Source organism: Labrus bergylta, chromosome 21 (assembly GCF_963930695.1).
Source record: "Labrus bergylta chromosome 21, fLabBer1.1, whole genome shotgun sequence".
Lineage (NCBI taxonomy): Eukaryota > Metazoa > Chordata > Actinopteri > Labriformes > Labridae > Labrus > Labrus bergylta.
This window is the reverse complement of record NC_089215.1, coordinates 11,109,377-11,132,885: the sequence shown is the minus strand read 5'-3', so window position 1 is coordinate 11,132,885 and position 23,509 is coordinate 11,109,377. Positions and strand designations below refer to the sequence as shown.

Genomic DNA, 23,509 nt, shown 5'->3' with positions numbered 1-23,509 from the left:
CTAAAAAGCAACTGGGTATTCATTTTGCAGCTGAAGGTGAACACGTCATGTGCTGTGAGGGGTGTGAACATGTTCATCCTGAGCTCTGATTAAGTCTGAATCCTGCAGCTATGATTTAATAAACATGGGTGTGAAACAAAGAGGAATCTCCCCCTGGGCGTCGTGTTGCCTGTTTTGAACTTTGCATCCACCCCCCTCTCAACCTCTTAAAAACTAACCTGAGTCTTATCTGATGCTTTTTAAAAAAGATTTCATGATTTGCAGTTATTCTTGATTTGGCTTTTACACCCTCGTTTAGGATTATGCATCTCAAACAATCAAGCAAGACTAATTAACATAAATAGTCATGTTTGCTGCAAGGATTTAAGGGATTAAAGTTGGGATATTACTCTCAGATGGCAAACTCTGCTCTGTGATGTGATCAGGTCGTGCGTAAAGTTTGCAGCGATGCTCTGTGTCGCTTTGATAAACAAAAGTTCACACCGAAAATCTAATTAACTTTTGCAAACTATTAGATTATTTCAGAAGTTGGAGACTCGATGAGGCGCCAACAGCAGGAGCTAATGCGCTGGCACTTGGCATACAGCGCTCCTGATAAGAGGTCTTTCTTGCTCTCAATCTGTTTGCGCTCTTCTTCATCTTCTCTGTTTTTTTTTTTTTCTTCTTCTCTGCAGATGTGACTCAGAAAACCGTTACCTTGGCAATCCACTCCGAGGAACCTGTTACTGTGAGTAATTCTGCACTGGACAGAGATGCAACTCATGCACACACACACACACACACACACACACACACACACACACACACACACACACAGACCTCCTTGATAATTCTCGTCTATTCTTGTCTATTCTCTCTCCGCTCTTCTCTCTCTTTCTATTCCCTGCTTCCACTCTTCCGCTCTGGGCAGATGGAGCATTTTAGCACTTTGGCATCAGGGGCGCTCGCTCTGTGACAGAATGACTTGTCGTGAAAATGTCAAGTGCATCAGAAGGAGTGAGTGATTGAGCTAATCAAGGAGACGGAGGAGTGAAAACTCTCCACTCGGCTACTCAATCACCCACCTACTCATTGATTCATTTAGAAAGTTGACTAAATGTTAGTTTGAGTGTGAAGTGGAGGGGAAATATATCAAGATGAAAAACATGCAGGAAGTTGACACTCGGGGCTGAAGAGTGGTCGCACATCACATATTTGTGCTCTGTGTGTTTGTTTGCATGATGCACCGTCCTTCACGGTGCTGCTGCAGTATTCGCTCTTTCAACACTCCGCCGCTGACAACAGAGCCTCAGCCAAGGTTTTGTCCCTTTTATTTTTTTTTTTTTTCATTTTTTTTGAAATGCCACAGCCCGACAGCAGGCACAATGAGTGGAAGACAAGGACTGGAAGCCTGCAGCTTGCATTAACCTCTGAACTCTACCCAAGACTTTTTCTCTAGCTCAGTTACGCACTCTTGTAAACATGACACCCCTGACTATCTGAAAGGCCATTGAGCACGGACTCACTCCGAAATCACACTGACGTTATCCTGCTACTTTACAGCGTGTATTCACCAACTTCTCCCGATACTGTGAGTTTAATTAAAACCCCTTGAGTACCAAATGCATGTACAAATACTCTTGCAGTACATAAATTCTGGAAAATGGCATAACACAGTTGATATGTTATAGTTTTGTTCCTTATGACTGTCATCAGGACATCATTTAAAGCAAAGGCAATCCATATTCAAAGAATCCATATTGATTTGTTTCTGCGAGCCAATCAATCACAAGAAGCTTTGTGGTTTTTATGCAGATCAACCAAAATGAAATATCAATTTATTCACACAACATATCTTAGGGGCAGCAGTCGCTCAGTCTGTAAGGACTTGTGTTGGGAACCAGAGGGTTGCCTGTTCAAGTTCTGGATATGAACCAAATCAGGAAATTGGTCTGGGTTCTTGAGAGGTGCCAGATCACTTCAAGTTTCAAGTTTAAGATGAGCAACAAACACTTTTAGGTTCTACTGCTTCATTTTATACTCACTAATTAAAAAAAACACACCACTGTGGAGTAAACCTGACCATCATTAAGATCTGCTTTTAATCCCTACGGTTAGTGTTATACACTCAGGTTTAATTTTGTTTATTGTTTAAAGTAATTTCTATAGCAGCATGTCCCTGCTGGAACATTCATTTTCCACCGTTTCTTACAAATATTCACAGTGCAAGTTTGAGTGAACTTCAATCCAACATTAGATTTGTAATCATCCTTGAATGTATATTCACTTTTCATCTCCTGGACTCTTACCGTTCTGTTCATTTTTGTGTGTCATGAATTCCTAACGTGACCACCGTTAATGAATAATTTGATCCTTAATTAGTGGCTGTAAGAGGATCTGTGGAGCCTGCTGTCAGGGTCAGGTAGTCCGACTTGTTCTCTGCTTGATTGCTCCCTGATTGCACTCTTTGGATTTGATTACAAACATTTTGAGGTGTCTCCATCAGTCCGTTTTACTGCTTCTATATTTCATTGGATCATATCACACAGAGTAGAACTCTCTAACTTCTCTATTGGGCAGGCAGGTTAGATCGTGTTTATTCCTCACAAAGTTGCCTCTCCCTGTTATGTTACGTATTACTTGTGGACTGATTTTTCTTTTCTAAATAGACAACCTCCTGATCGACTACCAGTTCACCTTCAGTCTCATCCAAGAAGATGATAATCACTACACTGCCATCAACTTCATGGCCTCTCCTGAGCAGGTAACCTATTCAGGAAGTTCTCAGTCCTTGTCGAGTTTTGGACAGTATCAGATGTTTTTTTTTCTCTATTTTGTGTCGAATTGGAGAAGTTCTCAACTTGTTTATGGATAACTACTTAAATATTTTTGTTTTTTTGTCTTTGAAGGCTAACAAGAACTTGGACATGTCAATTAATGCATCCAACAACTTCAACCTCAACATCACCTGGTCTGTGGGATCAACAGGTACATCTTCTGGATTTTGCAGTTTATTTATCGTGCTTTCAAAATGCCTGGCTTTATGTTTTTTTATTTTTTTATTCGTCCTTTGAAGAGAGCGAAACTGTAGACAAAGCCTTTCTCTATGTAGTCCACAAACTTATATTTTATAATCAGTCCATTTATTAGATGACTGGTTAACTAAGTGAATTACAGTGTTTCCCCTACCATTATATTCGGGCCCGCCCCCCCCAACAGCCCCAACAAATCAACTCCACCGCCTCCTTAAGATGTCAGACCGTTTAGAAATGGAGTTTGTTAATGCTTTTTGTCTGAATAAAACCATCATTTAGCAGGTCAGTTTAATAATAAATGCTTCCTCTGTTGCCGCTGTGTCGTGTGTCACTGTTGACTGGATAGTCTAGGTCCCCTGAGGGAAGACGCCCAAGGACACTGCAGTGGGCCAGTGGCACCGTTTATCCCCTGCCCTCCCCTCCTCTGGTGCCATCGACCACTCTCCCCTTCCCCTCAGTGCTGACATTTTCCAACCACTAAAGCGCGTTAACTCCCCCCTCCCCGAACGACACCTTAACCTTTTCGGAGCTCAGTCATTAATTTTGAAGTTCTGTCCTCTTTTACCCACTAAGATATTGTGTCTGAGAAGGAGCAGGAGCCTCTTCACAATCGACGAAGAGTGTGAGGCGCCTTTGGGTGGGAGGAGGAGGAGGAGGAGGGTGATTTCAATTAAGATAAACGTGCTCACGTAGCCACACTCAAGCTGTCATTTTCACTTCTTTTGTTTCAGAGCTGTGGGCTGGAATGTCAATGTTGAGGACCAGTGACATGAGGAAGAATTAGAAATGACTTGAAACATTAAGATAGATGGGAAATAGAGCTGTGGCTTTTATTTTAAAGAGGTATTCAGAATGGCACATAAACAAGACACTATCCAGTGTGAACACCACAGTTTAGAATATAATGAGTTTTATTTAATTCTATCATCAAATCCTGTTGTCAAAACGAGTGTTGCCTAAGACCGGTCTTGAGACCACTTTTTGAAGGTCTCTGTCTCGTCTTGGACTCAAAAGCATTCGTAGTCGGTCTTGTCTCGTTCTCAGAGCGGGTGGGCGGACTCCGGATTTTAAATCAAGACTGCAAGACCGCAACCAAAAGGCTTTCTTTCCCTGTCATTACTGTGAAGGACAACACCTCTTTCTAAAAGAAGGAATAACTTCATAACATTCATAGTTAGATTTGTATCCCCCGGTTACAGCTGTAACCTTGTTCTTGACTCGGTCATTAAACATTCTGTCTGTCATGGCGGTTCATCATGACCGCCGCCTCGACAAGACACGTCCCGTTACAGCTTTAAATTTATGGATTTCTGGCTTTTATAATTGTTGGAAATATTTGAGGTAATGTCAGTACTTAACAAAAAAAATAAAAATAAAACATTTAGTCCATTTCTAATTAGTTTAGATATTTTAATGTAAACATTGTCTTAAAATTCTACATATTGTACGTTTAAATGCACATAAGACATAATATAAATGAGCCATTTTACGGTGGTCCCTAACGGCTTGATAGGTCCAGTTATTCATAATAATGCGTTGCAGTTGCTCCGGCTCCTGCTCTGTATGTAGGGAAGCTCACTGAACATAACAGGAGTTTTTCTTTTCACCCCTCACAGCTGGAACCATCTCTGGAGAGGAGGTGCCCATCGTGTCCAAAACAAACATCAAGGAATACAGAGACAGTTTCTCCTGTGAGAAGTTCACCTTCAGAAGCAACCCCAATATCACCTTTTATGTCTACGTCAGTAACTTCTCATGGCCCATCAAGATCCAGGTGAGGACTGTGCTTACAACCTTTGGATAGATGAAACACGGTGATCTCATCACTTCTCCGCTCTGTGTCATGTTGTCCTTGCTTTGCCCACTACATGTAAAAACCTCTCATGGATGAACAAGTGATCCTGCATGCGTACAGACAGCAGGAGCAGCCATCTTTGCAGATGCAGCGCTCCATTGTCGCTCAGCTCAGGGTGACTTCAAGTGCACTTCATTCTAATTATGGATTTAATGAGCGATGGTTAGCGTGCATAGGTGCACAGCTGTTTTTCAGCGGGCAAAAGCGAAGCTCTATTTAGCCTTTTTCCAACGCTCCTTCTTCATGGAGATGGAGGCTTTGATGCGGTCATAGAGGAGGAAAAACAACGAAGCAGTGACCTGTTTATATCCTTTGCATTCTTTTTTTTTTCTGTCGGAAAACATAAATTAGGCTTTTGTCTAAAACATCCTTTGCGTGGTTTTAATATCAGGCGGTGAGTTGAAATCGACTGAAGACCACATTGCAGTGATGTGTAAGCGAGAGTGACTGAGCCCTGACTTCACAGAGGAGGAGAAACAGAGAAACGAAGAGACAACAGCAGGCTGTTACACTCTCAGATGGAGGGAGCGCTATTAGAGCTGTGATTATGACAAACAAATATGGTCTCTCTGCACAGACAACATGACACATGACTAACTAGATACAACAGAGTAAACATCACTTGATTTCTCTGCCATTGTAAAGTTCAATCAGTTCAACGTTGTGACTCTAAATTGAAGAAGTTTGACTTCAAAGAACTCATTCTAACAAAAAAGGATTTCGGTACAGTGAGGTGCTCTGTCTGGAAATGTCAGTCAGATAACAATCTAAAATAACAGTTACTCTACGGCTCATATTTTTTGTAGTGCGATTTGAAAAGGGTCAAACATGGTGACAAACAATTATCTCTGGACTTAGCAGTTGCCTACAGCTCGTTGTTTAGGTTTTCAGGGTCGCAGCTTTAATCTTTTTGGTTTGCTCTCACCTAGGGATGGGAAACAATATGGGTATGGCAATGTATCTTTGTCCTCATGAATCACTGGTGCCACATATACATATTTTAATTCATAATAATGCAGCACTTTGGTCAGACGTCTGTACCAATCTGACTCACTACTTCATGACTCCTCACAGTGGCTCTTATGACATGAACGAGCATAATGTGAATGAGGATATTGTGAACGGATGTCAGAAAATGTTCCAAAAAAAGTTAAATGACAAAATCTCAAAACGGTTGGTAAAGGTCACTTCTAATACCTTAGACAGTTGATATTATGTACACAACATCATAATTCAAATTCAATTCAGGGAGGTTTCCCTCATTTCCCGTGCCGTTGAGATTTACAAGCATTTTAAAAACTAGAAACAACTAAAACAACAACAAACACGTACAATCAATTACAAAAACATTGAAATCAATTAAAACAAAATGTGTTTCAACAGCAGGGTTCAAGGAAAGAACTACTTCCTCTCAGTACTTGGACTTTCAGGAGGCTCTTTCAACACTGAACATGTCCTGTTTGGTTAAGAACCCGTTGCATGCAGAAGACTTTTCACATACCAGAAGAATAAATCATCTTCATGGCTCATCAGAAGTTGGTGATGAAATGGCTGAACCGTTGAACCCTTGAAAGAAGCTTCTGGGACTAGATGTCTTTTAAAGGGAAATGCAGCCAATGTGTTTTTTCTGGGTGACTTTTTTATGTCCCTCACATACTTACAGCCATTTAGTCAACTAATTATATTGCTTATAGTGCGTCTTTTTGACAGCAATAAGCAAGTAGTACTCCTCAGATATATGATAGATAAAACTGGAATTCCTAAAAATAGCCCACAATCTCTTTTTCCTAATCAGCCCACTTCCAAGTATTGACGTAGCTATTTTTTCTGTCCCTCCCTTTAACGGTGTAGATGTTTGGACCAGGGTGGGGTAATAATATCCGAGGTTCAGTCCATCTTTGAAGGCGGCGCAGTAATAGTTTTCTATTAGATTTCCTTTCCAACAGTCACTTATTTATAACAGACTGGCCTGAGCTGTTAAAGCAAATAGCCTCTGTAACAGGATAAGGTTTCTCTTCCCTGTCTGGCTTTATGATGCAGCGGCTCCAGTGTAGACCTGGATGAGATAAAGCAGAATTTCAGATTGCACTCATGAGCCTTTGTTTAGAGTGACTAAGCCCATGAAATATGCATCTAAATGTAGGTTAAAAAAAAAAGAAAAAAAAAAGGGGAGGTCATGAGCAAAGACGTTCTCTGGCGTCTTATTGTGTCTGTATAAATGTCACACAAGAGACTCTTCAGGACTGTTCAATGTAACAAAGGTCCACTAGTAATAGAAGAACGTTTTCAAATGGTTGCCATTGATAGGCTGAGACTGATGAATGAAATTTAATCAACCCTAAAAATATTGCTTTGCCCATCACAATGTGTGAATTGCTGGCTTTTAAAGCACTAAATACAGATGTCAAACGTACTAAAAACCCAGCCAAACATCTGTCATGTGTGCTTTTGAGTCGTGTTAGCCATGTCAGCGAGCATCTCCTCTCACATCAGCGATTCTCATTTTTGTACTCAAAAAGGTACAAAAAAAAAAAAAAAATGGACAAAGATGGGAAAGTTTAGGAGGGCGATAAAGTTGTCAAAAAAGGACATGGTTTGCTACAATTCATTTAGCAGACACTTTTATCCAGAGCGACGCACATCAGAGAGTTAGTTCAACACAAGCCAGGGTCTAGAGAGGAGGAAACGACGTCAGTGAACAGCTTTAAGGCGGATCAGACACACAGGTGACAGGCAGCGTACTTGAGAGTTTCAATCAAAATCAAAACCATCCTAAATATAGTCATCGTCATTATCAAGCAAAATCCTCCTCATCATCATAATCTATATCATTAAGTGCGTAGGTGTTTATGAAAGAGCGAAGTCTTTAGCTTTTTCTTAAAGGTGCAAAGGGACCCTGCAGAGCGAATGGTTTCCCTGCTACAAACTACAAACATGTTTACACTGTCAATCACAGATAATAAGGATTTGCACCTTTTCTTCTTCTCCTGTAAAAATAAAACGTCATATGGATCATCACCTTTTTCCATATTTGTGTTACACAATTTGAATTACTTAGACTTTTCTTCATTGACAAGCGAAACATGAACGTACAAACATAAGTAAGAGTACAAGAGAAGAAAACGGCAACAAAAAAAGTCATGATTTAAAAACAAAAAAAAATTATTAACATAAATGTTACGTAACCCAAATAATTTATTAACAACTTAAAGTGGATATACAATTCAACTGAAAACAAGCTTCTATTTAAAAAATAAACAAAAAACAACTAATGAGAAGCCAGACATTGAACACAAACCAACACAAAATCCTAGTTAACAAGAGAAGCTATGGCCTCCCAACAGACAACACCCTTCTTACACTGAAGAAGTAAGATCAGCTCAGCTTCCACACGATCAATGCATGACCCAACGCCGCTCTCCTGCTTTTTATGCTTAGGACCTTCGATTGTTAGCTGGCATCAGGTGAGCTCAATCACCAGCTGCAGTATGGAGAGCACTAACCTGCAGAGCAACAGGAGATGGAGAGAGAAACAAACACAAACACACACACACACACACACACACACACACACACACACACACACACACACACACACACACACACACACACACACACACACACACACACACTACGGAACATAATAATGAAAATAAGTTCCTAATCATCAACAATGTAAAATTGTGGACTTTGCTGATTTCAGTGTTTCATGCAAGAAGACAGGTTAGACTTTTTTCACTCTGGATGGCCGCCAAATACAAACTGTGTCTTGTATACTGTTGGGATGTAAATTCCAGATTTGACAGTACTTGACATTTAACCTGTATAACTACAGTAAGTGCATAAACATGCATATACAGTATTATATAAAATGACCTCATAAACATTGAACAAAGCATCATTTCACAGCAATAACCTGAATCAATGAAACGAAGCCTACTTCAATTTTAGTCTCAGCTCTCCAAGCATCAAACACGATGCTAATAAACAATCCTCTATATAAGCACCATGTTACCCAGCCCTACAAGTTTTTCAGCCCGAGTGGCTCTACTGCTGCAGATGACGTCGTGTTTATGAGTCGACATGCCTTCAGGGCAAAATGCCTTCAGAGCGTGTAGAGTAGATAATGACGTGTCACTGTGATGTGATCTATCAGATGTGATTTAGCTGCCAGGACTGTGAGTAATCCCTCTTTTAATGAAGGTTAAAAAAAAAAAAAAGGATTTCATGGCCATTAGTCACTGGCCGTTCTGTTGACTTAAATAAACTAATCCACTGTGTTATGTACCCCAACATCCGATGGGTTGTTGATGACATCATTAAAGAACCATGAGTTAGTATGATGTGAAATTCTTATTGATTCAGATGTGATGTATGAGTGTTTTTGAAGCTAATTGTGACAGCAAATGACATCATATTGAGTAAATCACTTCATGTCCCAGATTGACTGAGGGAGGCCTATCAAAATGATGTTTAATTTCATGAAAAGAAATGCAACATTTCTGGTTAAGGTTAAAAAAAAGAAAAAAAGAAATGTGCAGTGCATGACAGCGCTGCTTCAGGATTTATACCCATGTTCATATCACGTTTGCTCTAAAATTAGCAAACTTTGAAAAGCTGCCCATTTTTTCAGCTCTGAGTTTTGTCTCTTTGTCTTCTCTTCTCCTATAGATTGCTTTCTCCCAACACAACAGTATCATGGACCTTGTCCAGTTCTTTGTGACATTTTTCAGGTAAGTCAGATACATATTTTACCTCTTAAACACACTGTTAGCGGATGTTTGAGCTGCTTTGAGTTCTCATATGTCGAGTCATTATCCAGAATCTGACCCTCCACCTCTTCGTCTTCCTCTCTGGCCTCTCTGGTCTTCTTGAGTTACTTGAGCATATGAACAGACTACACGTGAATGCTCCTTGTATCTTCAAGGCACCAGTTTTTTTCCTTTTTCAAGTGGCAAATGAGCTGCTGGGAACCATTTAAATAGGTGAATATTGCTCAGCGTGCGGCATCTGAAGAGAAGGTAGGGGCCATCAAGATATGAAGGCTATTAATGGTTTTTCACGCCGAGTGCTCCGATGGAAATCTTTTCTCATTGAAATGTTTAAAATTAGTTGATTGAGTTCTATGAAAAGCACAGAAACCGCTCAATATACTGGTCGGATGTGAGTATAATTGGAAAATTGATGCATTCAGTAAGATAGTGACATTCAAAAGTTCTGCGTTGGCTCAGCAGAGGGTTGGTTACTGTCACGCTAATCTGAGCCTCTCTGATCAATAACACTGGGTCATTGTTGATAGGCTTAATCTTTAGCTTCAGATAAGGGACATTTAAGAGTTTGAAAAAATAATACCAGTCCTTCACTGTGACTTTCAAAATAATGCTCATAAAAAAAAAAAAAGAAAGTTAGCAAGAAAAGTTTCAACATCTTAATATTTGAAGTGCCTTCACAGTGAAGTGATTTTCCTGCAGGTAAATGAGGCTGGGTTTGGATGCACTGCTTTTGAGTATTTTATTTATCTTTTTGACGTTTGAACATCTTATTGAGGAACTTTAACTGTAATTTATAAAAAGGGATAAATATGAAACACCAAAGTACTATGGAAACCCTTAGAGGACATGCCGCCATACAACATATGAAGACATTATTATTAAAGAAAACAACCAGAAATGACTCGTTATCATGGGAAAATGGAGGAAATAAAATGTTAAGGAAGCACGTCCTTTAGGCTTCTGTAAAGTACAATAAATAGAACATCTATCTACTTCTCACCTGAAGGGTCACTGAGAGCCCTTTTTAAAAAAAAAAAAAAAAAAAAAAAAAAAGGAAGAATACACAGAGGTAAAGTTAATCCGCTGTGATGGTAATAATCAAGTCATAGTAGCCATATTTTGTTAATTATTTTAGTTACAGCCTGACTGATTAATCGGCCAGCCAATAACAAAAGCTATTTTTATCACAAATATGCACCAATATTACGAGATTTATTCACCAGTCAAATATCATTTCATTTGAGCATTATTGTACTAAACTAGCAGTTCTCTTTAACCAGCAGGGTGTGCTATATGGATTACAACAAGCAGGTATCACTCTCCAGAGTGTAAAGCGGTGACACCGCTTCACAGTTACTTTCCAGTTTCTTTGAGTGTCTATCTTTTTATATATATATATATATATATATTTATATTTATATACATTTTTCCACAAGTGTTGGATTACTGCATTTGAGGGATCAACACAACAAATGTGTATATCTATCTCTATCTCTATCTATCTCTACAGATTGAACATAGATCTGAGAAAGATATTGGCCTCTATATTGGTATCTGATTTTTTTTCTCCCCAATATCGGTATCAGCCCCAAAAATCCCATATCGGTCAAGCCCTAATTTGAGTGTTTTTGCTCTTCTTGGCTGTAATGTTCTCTTTGGATACACATCTATTAATTCCTAAAGCCACATCCCACAAAAGTAGTAATGAAAGTCCTTCCAAAATGGAAAGGTGAATTTAATCAAAACAATTTGAATAGAAACGCACAAACCAGTCAGCAGTAAATAAATAAAGTTTGTTTTATTCATAAGTTCAGGGTCATTGGTGTAGACAGTTTAATTCTCTGAATGTCACTGAAGCCATGCAGCACTTTTTGTATCAGTGTTGGTTCGTTTGACTTCAAGGTGTGGGAGCCCAAGCTGTGATGGACTAGCATATTATCTGTGTAGCTGTCAAGGTGGAAATAGAAGACAGCCTTGGCCCCAGGCACCTGCCCATCATTGCCAGGTCCACAATAAGTCTACCTGTCACAAAATCAGTTTATCTCCTTCCTCCACGCGCTCATATTACATTTGAATCGGCAAATTCAGGAATTCTTGCAAGAGAAAGGGAGAAGGGGAGGATTTCGTTTTCTTTTTTTTCTTTTTTTTTTCTGAAATGTGTCTGACAGGTGCTTGCATCATTCACACAGGTAAACATTTAAAATACGATAACATTACAGGCACAAGGGGAGAGTAGCTTAAGTTGTTGTTGTTTTAATTGAAAAATAAGAGAACCCCTTAAGAGACAATTGTAGTCATGCTCCTGGAAACTGTCTAAACACTAACTCTTAGTTTCTTGAATTCTGGTATGTGGTTTCCAATCCACTTGTTTCCCCATTTGCATGCATTGAATGTTCCTCTTTATTCAGGTCAGACTAGTTCTTTTGAGTCTTTTCTGCATCCTTGTTGTCCATTTCTCACTGACCCATAAAACTCAGGACAAAAGTCAAAGTCCCCGGTGCAGTCACAGGAGGTTGTGTGGGTGTGTGTTTGGGGACTTTTGGAGGGCAGGAACCTGCAGGAAACGTAATCAGCCTGATGACAAAATGTCAAATCACCCCCAAAGGGTTTCTGGACCTCGTCATGTGAGAGATAGAAGGTGAAGAAATGACGGCATGACAGGGGGAAACAACCTCTGTAGTCTCTCCTACTGTTTGTCCAAATAAGGTTTCACAATTTTATCACTACAATCCGTCCAGAACTATCATTTACATTTCAACTTGCCCTCTTTATCTCAGTGCTGCCTTTTGTTGCTGTGGAAGCCCAGGATGTCAATTTTTTTTTTCTTTTTTTTTTTTCTTCCAGAAGCATCTTTGTATGTGTTTATTAACTGTGTAAGAGACGTCCCAATGTGTTCAGAACATGCGCAAGTAGTAAAGGGCTGACAATCCACAACTTTTCTTCGTCTTAATCCTAAAATACATTAGTAGGATATCTTCTTCTTTCCTTTTTTGGAATTTTTAGAATGCTGTTTTTTTGTTTCTTCTTTATTTGGTGGTTGTTTTCATGCGTTTCTCTCATTCTAAAAAGCCTTTAGAAAGCAGGTTAAGATCCTATTGATTGTTTTCCCCATGGTAACTGTATCCTTGTGGTTACAGAAAACGGCATGTAATTTAAAGAAACCAGTGCTCAGTTTAGCTTCCATCCAATTTTATTATGGTATAAAAAAAGGGTCCTACTTGGTTTTCTTTTTTTTTTAAATCCAAAAAGAAGTTATAATGATGACGATTGAGCTGAAAGAAGCGTCATTTGTCTGACGTCACTAAGCTCAGAAAATTAAGTATAATGTTTGACAGCTTCTTCCTTACCCTCTGTCGTGACATCATAATGATCTTCAAACATTCAAATTCCTATCCAATATCCCCTAAAAATACACATGCAAGACATTAGAGCATCCTTGCATTAGGGATTGAACGCTTGCCTTGACGTCCATATAGAAATAGGAAATGAATAGTTATTACCAGCAGAGGAAGGAGCAATGTGGATTTTAGCTTCCTGTATAGTAAAAAAAAAAAAGAATGTCTGTCTAAGAATTCCTGTCACCTCTGTCACGTGAAAGTCTCCTTGAAGCTCCAAAATCACCGTCTCTGTTTAAAGTTATCTTCAAAGTTGTCTTGTCGTGCGAGTTCTAAAAGAGTTCCCAGCTCGGACACTTTCAAAATAGATTCCAGGTGTGATGATGAGATGTTTGAACACTGAAATCGTACTTTCTTTTCCTTTTCTTTTTTTTGCCTGGTGGTCCCTTCCTCGTGTCTTAAGCTTTTTTTTTTCTTTTTTTTTTTTTTTTCAGAGCTACATTTTCAAAGTTATCACATTCTTCAGAAGTCTTATCTCTGTCTTCAAAGATCTTGACCGATGGATCTAGCAGGAGGGGAAGGGAAATTGAAAGACAGGCAAAATGTCTAACAAATGGGCCCGTGAAATCAGAGCTGCTCGAGTGTCTCTGCCGAAATGTGCTTATTAGATCAGAGTGCCTGTTTTAGAAATGTGGCGCGTCCCTGAAGACAAGGGCTCATTGGTCGTATTACGGCCTCTTTTATCAAATCCAAACCTATCACCCTGTGATTGCCTCTTTGTTCTTGGACATCAAAAACAAAGTCATGTTCCCCTCTAATTCTGCAAGAAGACAACTATCAAATGATTATAAAGATTATAAAGCATGATCTGTATTTGTTATAAAAATCAAGATCAAGCAAGCGTTTGCCCTTCTTCTCCACGGCAGGTGTCTGTCCTCCCTGAGCTTACCTTAGGACACCTACATTACCGTTTGACAGGTTTGCCACCCCCAGTCACACTCCCCACCTGCCTGTCCCCAGAGTGGGACTACCTGCCACTGTCTCCAGAGTGGGACTACCTGCCGACAGTGGCAGGTCAGGATATAAGTGACAGAGCAAATGTTAAAATGTTTTGTTTGCCACAAAGACAACTAGCTTAGCATACAGCTCGATGTCTCTTTAGCCGATGTAAATCTTATCCTTCTCATTCATCACCGGGATAATGAAGTGTGTAGCCCTTATAGCATGCGGAATATCCCTTCACTAATGGTTTTACTTTTGGGGTAATTAATTGAAGTAATCAGCCAAAATATTCAGTCTACTAAAAATGAATGTGGGTATCTCTTCATAAAATTTCAGCGGCTCTATCTTTTCTCGAGTTAACAGGAAACATATGATATTTAAGTACACCTTGATTTGGGTTTGTCGATCATTTTGTGCAAAATGTGTAAAAATGTATGTTGTATTGTAAATTAATGTTCTCCAGTACTCTCAAAGGCAAAGCTACCTCTTATAAAATCCTTTTGCTAAATGTGTCCTGTTTGACGCAGAGGAGGAATGATGATGTTATGAAGCATTTCCAATGAGATTTGTTTTTATGAAAAATGTTGCAGACCCACTTTGAGACCCACTGAAAACTACTCAACGATCTACTCTTGGGTCCCGACATAAAATTAAGCATGAACATTTTTATACACAAATTGGTCATGCCAAAAAAAAAAAAAAAAAGATTTTGATCCCAATGGTTGACCCAAATCCGCATCATAAACATGACACTTTAAGGACAGCTGTTACTTGTTGAAGTCATCACAGTGCTTGATATTGTTTTTCCTTTTTTTGTTACAGCTGCTTTCTGTCACTTCTCCTGGTGGCAGCAGTCGTGTGGAAAATCAAACAGACCTGCTGGGCTTCAAGGCGGAGAGAAGTAAGTCAATGAAAACCAACTGTCTTGATACATGACTTATAAATCTGCACTTATTTATTACCTCTGGCTCTTTCTGTAGAGAAGAGAGGTACTTTTTAATATCTCAGCTGAGACAAGTTTTACACAGAGGCTGTTACGATGGTCCACCAAATATTTTGGGAAAATGATTGAGACCTAAAAAACTGAACAGTGACTTTGTAGGTAAGAGAGGAGTGACACACAAAAAGGGCATAGGGCACATGTTTGCTGTTTCTGGTTGCTGCAACAGTCTGGAAGCTGGATCGGGCACTTTCATAATCAAAAAGGGTTCCAACAGTGTATACACCCGCTGTTATCTGTTATTTGGTCTCCTAGCTAGTTTACGCCACATGAATAAATTAGAAAACAAAACATGTATAAAACTTACATGCACTACCTCGTCCATGAAAATAATTTCTGGTAGAAACTTAGAAGCATCTCCCATCATCCCATGCTTCTTAATGAGATCATCAAACTATGAACTGTGTTATTTTTGTGATTTATAAAACCTTCATGGTAGAAACTACACACTGAGCTCTAAAACAGCCTCAATGATCAGATTCTGAAAACATCACTTTATGAATACAAGGAGTACCAGCTGATTGATTAATCACATCCATGGTGATTATGATGTCAAAACCCGAGATAGACAAATCAATACATATCAACCACCAGTGTTCTCCGCTTAACGAACAAACTCAGTTCATTTAGAAGCTTTTAGACCATCTTTGAGGGGAGGATTGTATCTGCAAATGGAAAACGCTTCTTTGTGAAGTATGACCTCTCAGTATTTGATTTATTATTTTGTCAGAAATAATTATAGGTAAAATGCAGATAATGGATCCAATAAATTGCAGCTTAAAGTTAAATTCAGAAATGGGAAAGTATGAAAACAGCGGGCATAGATATGGTTAGTGGCAGGAAGGCGGGAAAGAACGAAACATTAATATTCAGAGTTGGTGTGAAAGATGGGGTCGAGGAAAAGATGTGTATGAAAAGATGAAATGAGTGGCAGTAGGAATTTTGAAAAAGAGGGGTAAGAAAGATACTGTGCAGGAAACTGATGAAGAGAGAAAATGTATGTAAATCTCCTCATGGCCCTGAACTCACACAGCATGGAGTTCTCACTGATTTCTGTGACTGCATCTATCATTTCCATCTCTTGGAGTGAATATAGGAGTGAATCCTATATGTTCCTGGATGCTGTTTGTTACTTGATTAATTTGGTGCTCATCCAGCCTTATAACCTGCAATCGGCTAATAAAGCTCCCACAATTTATTTCCCCTTTGGGAATGACATTGATAATCATAGGATTTGAATTGTATTCCCTCTAATTGATATATGAAAGTAAACAAGAATGATAGCTAGCATGCCTGCGAATCATGCCTTTCCAAAGAATTAGAGTCAATAAAAATTAATGCAGGCAGATGGGCTCACGTCATTGAAATTCTGCTCACTTTTACTGTCTGCTCTTCACATTCCCATCATCTGTTTGTCGTTGCCCTTCAGCTGCCAGATGAATATAGATAAATAAAAACCTCCATCTTTTAATTCCAGGTGATTGAAAAGTTTTGTCCCTGAAAGAAGGAAATAATTGCTTTGGATAATAAGTCTTCGAGAGAAGGAACGATTCTTTTTTTGCAGATGACACACCGCTTTATTACTCGATTTATGCTAACACTTAGAGAATATTTAAATGCTCTGCAGTTGGGTGCACATACCATAATATGTTCAAATTCCAAATGGAAGGGTTTTGGGGCTGGACGCCATTGAATGATCACAAACATCAATCTGACATGAGGATAAAAATGGAATGCAATATAAAAGTGTAAATGAGGCTTATGGAGACGGGACAATTATGAGACTCTGAATCCACCCAATTAATGCATGGGTGTCTAATTGTAATCAAGCCTTTGTTCTTATGGAGTTTGAAAGACATAGGTAAGCTGTTTATATTAACTATCCTTCTATGTAATTAAGGATTTTTAGGATAAATAAATGTCAGTATAAGATGGAAGAAAAATGGAATTCTACCCACTTAAGGCCTCTACCAAACTTTGGAACCACAACATGGTAAATGTGTTATTTCTGGACCTGCCTTCGTTTTACAAAACTGGTCTTGTGCTACAGTTGTACAGTAATTGGATAAAAGACTTGTTGCAATTGAATAATTCTAGTTGAATATATGTGACAGCACTTAGGTATTTGGGGGTGTGTGTATGTGTGGGTGGGGGTGAAGAGACAACAGCTGTAAATGCCACGGAGGAGGACGAAGGCTGACCTCCTTGAAGCTACATGTGGGGGGAACAGATGGGAGGGGGCGCTGACATTTCACAAGACTGCAACACGGAGATGTTTCACACACAAACATGTGGCTACATCTAATGCGGCTTTGCTGTCGTTATCTCTCTCACACACTCATTCTTAACAAACATACACACCTTGTGCACACATATGTGCTGCCCATTGTGTAAAGTGGTGATTTTTATTGGCACTCTAAAAGCAACCAAAACTGTAATTGAGCAGCAGTTAACATAAAAAATTCCCTTTTTATGACATCTTTCTACAAGGATCCCTTTAGATTTGTGAAAGATCTCTTCACAAAGGACAAGAGTGGAACACTCAAGGTGTCAAAAATGGAACTTGAAGATCACCTAAAAACAATTCACACTGACAGCCAGAGACATGAGCAGAGGGTCATACCTCCGGACATGCCCCCTATTCCTCAACCACAACATCAGTTTGACGACAGCCCTCCTAGATGGAGTGAGGTTGAGAAAACTGTGAAGAAGGCCAGGACAGCTTCAGCTCCAGGACCAAAAGGTGTTCCATACCGGCTGTACAAGAACACTCCAGATATCCTCAGATTCCTGTGGAAACAAATCAAGGTGGCATGGAAGAAGCAAAACATCCCAAAAGCATGGAGAAGAGCAGGGGGTGTATTAATCCCCAAAGAAAAAGATGCTTCAAGCCTCGACCAGTTCCGGCAAATCAACCTTCTGAATGTCGAAGGGAAAATCTTCTGTAGCATCATTGCACAAAGGATGACAGCCTACCTGAAAATGAACAGCTTAATTGATACATCAGTACAGAAAGCTGGTATACCAGGCTTCTCGGGATGCTTAGAACACACATCCATGATATGGCATCAGATTCAAGGTGCGAAAAAGGAAGGAGATCTTCATGTCTTATTCCTGGACCTAGCCAACGCCTTTGGATCTGTCCCTCATACTCTCCTCTGGACAGCCTTTGAGTTCTTCCACGTTCTAGAGACCATCACCAAACTGGTCAGAAACTATTTCCAAGATTTGCAGTTCTGCCTCACAACATCAGAGTTCACTACATCCTGGCAATCTTTGGAAATAGGAATAATGGCAGGGTTCACCATCTCCCCATTAGCCTTCACCATGGCAATGGAGCTGATCATCAGAGCATCTAAGTGGGTGGTGGGAGGAGAACGTCTGAAGTCGGGACAGCAGCTACCTCCTATCCGTGCCTATATGGATGACATGACCACCCTGACATCAACCGTTGCATGCACGAAACGGCTGCTAAAAAAAGCTTCATTCAAACATAACATGGGCACAGATGAAGTTCAAACCCAGCAAATCCAGGAGTATCTCCATTGTGAAGGGAAAACTCACAGACCAGAGATTCCATATCGACGGAGAACCCATTCCAATGGTGTCAGAGAAGCCAGTTAAAAGCTTAGGGCGTTGGTACAACTCAAGCCTCAAGGACTCTGACCAAAGCGAAAAACTGAGGGAAGAAACCATCAATGGCCTTGTAAACATAGACAAGACCCTCCTTCCAGGTTGAAACTGTGGAGCCTCCAGTTTGGATTGCTCCCCCGTCTAATGTGGCCTCTGACAGTCTATGAGGTTCCTGTCACCAAAGTAGAGAAGCTAGAGAGAACAGTCAGCCACGTTGTCTCAGCAATATTGGCTTGTATGGAATTGGCGTGCTGGAACTGCCGGTCACAAGCCTGGCTGAGGAGTACAAATGCGCCAAGGTAAGACTGGACATGACCCTGACCGAATCCCAAGACTCCACAATACGAGCGGCTGCTCCCAGGTTGGCAACATGGAGGAAGTGGACCCCAACTGAGGCTGTACAACAGGCAAAGTCAACTCTCAGGCATGGGGACATTGTAGGCCAGGTGCAGCATGGAAGAGGTGGTCTTGGTCTCGGAACAAGCAGACCTACATGGCACAAAGCAACACTCGGCCAGAGAAGAAAGCTTGTAGTAGCAGAGGTGCGTCACCAGGAAGAGGCAAAAAGATGTGCAATGGCTGTCTCACAGGCCAAACAGGGCCAATGGACGAGATGGGAAAATCTGGAGCATCGAAAAATCACATGGAGGGATGTTTGGGAGATGGAAGGAAGCAGACTTAGTTTCATCATTAGAGCCATCTATGATGTCCTTCCCACTCCTAAGAATCTGAGCCAGTGGTTTGGAGAAGACCCAGCATGTCCACTCTGCCAAACACCAGCAACCCTAAGACATATCCTCACCGGCTGCAGAACAAGCCTCACCCAAGGACGGTATACCTGGAGGCACAACCAGGTCCTCCGGCAACTGGCTCTAATACTAGACGGGAGGAGGGCTACCACCAATGCACTCTCTCCCCCAACCTCTGGCATCAATTACACTACTACCTTCGTACCAGCAGGACAAGACCGAAGGAATCCAACCGTGAGAAGGGAAGCATGCTTATTGGATGCATCCAGGGATTGGAAAATGCAAGTTGATCTTGACCAGAAGCTTGTATTTCTTGTATATTGTTGCAACCAATCTCAGGCCGGATTTGATTTTGTGGTCAGCCTCACAAAAGTCCCTATATATTGTGGAACTAACTGTACCATGGGAGGCTGCAGTTGGGGAAGCATATGAACGCAAGAGGCTGAAATATTCAGATCTGGCAGGCGAGGCAGTACAACGGGGCTGGAGAACGCAAGTACTCCCTGTGGAGATTGGCTGCAGAGGCTTTGTTGCAACATCTTCCACCAGGCTACTGAAAGGAATGGGAGTCCATGGACAGGCCCTCCGACGAGCCATCAGGTTGCTGTCAGAGGCTGCAGAACGAAGCAGCAATTTGATCTGGCTGAAAAGAAAGGATCCCAACTGGGCTGCAAGATGACCATAAACATACAGGAGGGGTAAAAGCAGAGGGGGGTGCACCTGGGACGCCAGGTGTTGCCGTTGAGCCCTCTGGAGATGTCGTGGGCCTATCAATGAAACATCAAGGAAGGAGGCTGCCCACCTGATGACCCCAATGAAGTGATTACCCCCCCCCCCCCCCCCCCATTCAAGACTCAATAAAATGCAGATTACTGTAAAAGGGATTGTAACATCAAGTCTTATGAGCTCAACTGGCATATTTTACCATTTACCAAATCCAACAGTAGCTCATCCGCATCGATTTATTACAAGCTATCATCAGGCCATAGAATTGGTCCTGGCCATGGTATTAGTAATGGCTGTTGCCAGTTTCTAATTGGTAGCTTAAATCTGTCGGTTGGGTATGCTTAGGCTCTTTGTTATTTCCCTTATTTATTTAGTATTTATTTGGGGATAACTCTGATGATGGCATTGCAAATCAGTGAATAATGGGGCTTTCACACTTTCACACAACACCTGAAAAACTCCTGATATTTCCCGGAGGAGCTGTATGTTACATGCAACGCAGACAGCCAAATTTTTCACTCAGACTTCACATAGTGACCCCTAGTATTTTTTTCCGCAGCAAGTCGGATAGAGCTGATGTAAGAACGCAGAATTATATATACCTTGAGCCAATGGGAGGGGGGAGTGACGTTTATATACTGTGACTGGAGTCTGCCTGCGACCGCTATGATCTGAATGCACGTAATGAAACAGCTGCATTATGCTTTCTGTTACTCAGTATGTTGTTGTCCGCTCTTTTGTTGACATTGTGATTCCGTCGAAGCATTGATATCAATGCAGATATTCTCATTATAGCTTCCTATAGAGGACTGTTGCTCACGTCTTACCTCGGCAACAAAAAAAAACTCTGTACTAACATTCATTGCTGCCGGATAATATTTTCAATATTGTATAACAGGCTGAACTGCACTGATCAACATAGGAAGAAGCATTGACGGACATCAATAGCATTTGCAATGTGAGCACAGTAGAATGTTGGAATCAATTTACAAAGGCTAGAAGCAATACCATACACTTAAAGTCATTTAGGGGGCAACTGGTCTGCAGACTCTTAGCAGAGATTTTGACCAACAACCAGGAAGTCATGTTAGAGTTATCAACCAGTGTATCAGTTTGAAGGCTTTGCAGATCACAAAAAAACAGCAGAAATGTTGACAATTCTCCAGGACGGAGAACAAAACTGATCACCTTTTTCTCCACGTCCCTCTGTGAAGGAGGCGTAATCTCACGTTCTGCTCTTCCCTTGAAGAGCTCCATCAGCAGCAGCCATCGATTGCTTTAATAAGATTATCTTACTCTTAAGCCCCTGGTCACCTTGTTTGTCCCTTGTCCAGTTTAAAAAGTTTGCACTCTAATAATTCCTTCTGAAGTTACGGATAATGTAGAGAAACTGCACTTAGACTGTTCATCCAATGAGCAAAATGCAAAAAAGAAATCCATCGAGGTAACATTTAAAAAAAAAAAAATATTTAGTTTCAATGTTAAATGTAGTGTTTGAATTTATTTTTATCACTTAACACAGCTTTAAAAACTAATTTTTATGTATATTTTCTAATGAGTTCCTGGTACTTCAGCCTACACAAAAACACTCAGGCTCATCAGTTTCATATCAAAGTTGTATGTAGAGGCTTCTTATTACTTTTAGTGATCTTCAGTCCATTAATCAGTGTGTGTGCATGTGCGCGTGTGTGTTCCATCAAAATGCTGTTACCGTACTTAGTCAAAAATAGAAAAACGACAACCAAAAAAAAGCATGTTATCTCATGTATTCTTCATGAGTAGAGGAGTCACTATGTTATTTTTTGACATTTTCCTTTTTATTATGTTTTATACCAAGGTTTTGACTCTGCAGGAGGGTGCATGTGGGTATAGGCAGTGATCTGTGCAAAGGACAAAGTGACCTGCTTGGGAGAAGAATATGCTCAGAGGCGGGATGACACTTACCCTTTTATAGAATCCAATGAAGGGAACAAAACGTTGTATTCATAAAAAAAAAAAAAAGAAAGATAATTCTTGCACTCACTTGCCAAATTAATCAAGCTGCATAGCGGCACGCTGCATGTCCATCCTTATCGGAACAGTGAATGGCTCCAGCTTGTATTCTGGACAAAATCAGTCTGTCATTGGACAAACGTTACGTGGTTGTCCAGAGTTCACTGAAGCCTTTTGTCATTAACTTAATATTGGCACCATTTTTCCTCTTCTTTTTTTCTTTCTTTCTTGCTAGACCTTTCAAGGTTGTTTTCCCCAGCACATACAGAGCAAAGCGCCTTTGCCTCTGCCTCTGCTAACTTTATTTAGCTTTTTAATGAAATTCTGCACGGTGATAAGTAACATGACTGTTATCTGACATTTAGGATGAATGTTGTGTGATTGGAAGCTTTTGTGTGAGAAACCATCACAAGCCATAGCTTGTTTTCTTGTTTGGCTACAGCCCCTCAAGACCCTCCATCCTGCTTTTTATCTCCTCCAAAAGGGCAAACATCTTTTTTTTTTTTTTATTATGACCTGTTGTGGCCCCCGCAGCGTAAAATCTGATGGTCTGGTGTTGCTAGTTTTGATGTTTAATAGTAGAGATGTAACAACAATCTAACTCTCTTAGATTTCAAATCAACTCTAGAAAGAGGAGAAATCGATCAGCTGATCAATCTCAATTTCATATGGCTGTTGTTTTTCTCTCACAGCTTCACCTCCCCTGGGGAATGTTTCTTGAGTGATTCAACAAAGAAGTTGTCACATTTAACTCTCCTGAACTTTTTCTTTTTACCTTCTGAACATTGAGTTCTTACAACAATGAAGCCTGTCTGCAAAAGAGTTTTTAAAATGGGAAAAAAAATAAAGGTTCACATACAAAACTAAACAAGTACATGCAAAGCTCAATTTTTTTTTCATCCATAGCATCCAGAACAGGATACAACACGGACAAATAATCAGCTACAACTAAAACAGCACTGCATATGGAGCACTTAATGACAATAACAAAATGTTATTGATCAAATTAGAATGAAGCACAAAATCAATACAAAGCAGATATCACCTTTGTTAGCTGCATTGTTGTTGTTGTTAATTTCAGATGCTTCAGACAGGTTAGGGTGCAGTTAATTAAATCACTAATTAAGAGCTGTGTTTGAGAACACACTGTTCTGATTTATTGTTCTTTGAGCCTGTCTGAGGTCCCTTTTAGCCTTTCCCCAAATATCAAACAAAGACCAGGACAAATTTGCACCCAGGAAAAAGACCCCCAGGAAACTCAGGTCTCTCATATAGCGGACTGAAAAAGGCAGACAATTTATTAAAGCAATAATGTCAGAAAAATTGAAAGTTTTTAGTATATAGTTTATTGGAAATGATTACTTTATTATTATTTTTCTTTGTGGATGTGGTTAGAGTTTGATCACTCGGCAGTAAAACCAATTAATTTTT

At 40.2% G+C, this 23,509-nt stretch overlaps 1 protein-coding gene across 1 annotated transcript in view; it reads left to right on the top strand.

The window, feature by feature from the left end:
- The window catches only part of atrnl1b (attractin-like 1b), a 69,105-nt gene that overhangs the window by 33,444 nt on the left and 12,152 nt on the right, over positions 1 to 23,509 (top strand). The window contains exons 21-26 of the mRNA XM_065949632.1: positions 675 to 727; positions 2,649 to 2,743; positions 2,889 to 2,967; positions 4,631 to 4,788; positions 9,541 to 9,602; positions 14,801 to 14,879. Coding sequence (XP_065805704.1) covers positions 675 to 727; positions 2,649 to 2,743; positions 2,889 to 2,967; positions 4,631 to 4,788; positions 9,541 to 9,602; positions 14,801 to 14,879 — 526 coding nt within the window. The remainder of the gene's footprint in view (positions 1 to 674; positions 728 to 2,648; positions 2,744 to 2,888; positions 2,968 to 4,630; positions 4,789 to 9,540; positions 9,603 to 14,800; positions 14,880 to 23,509) is intronic.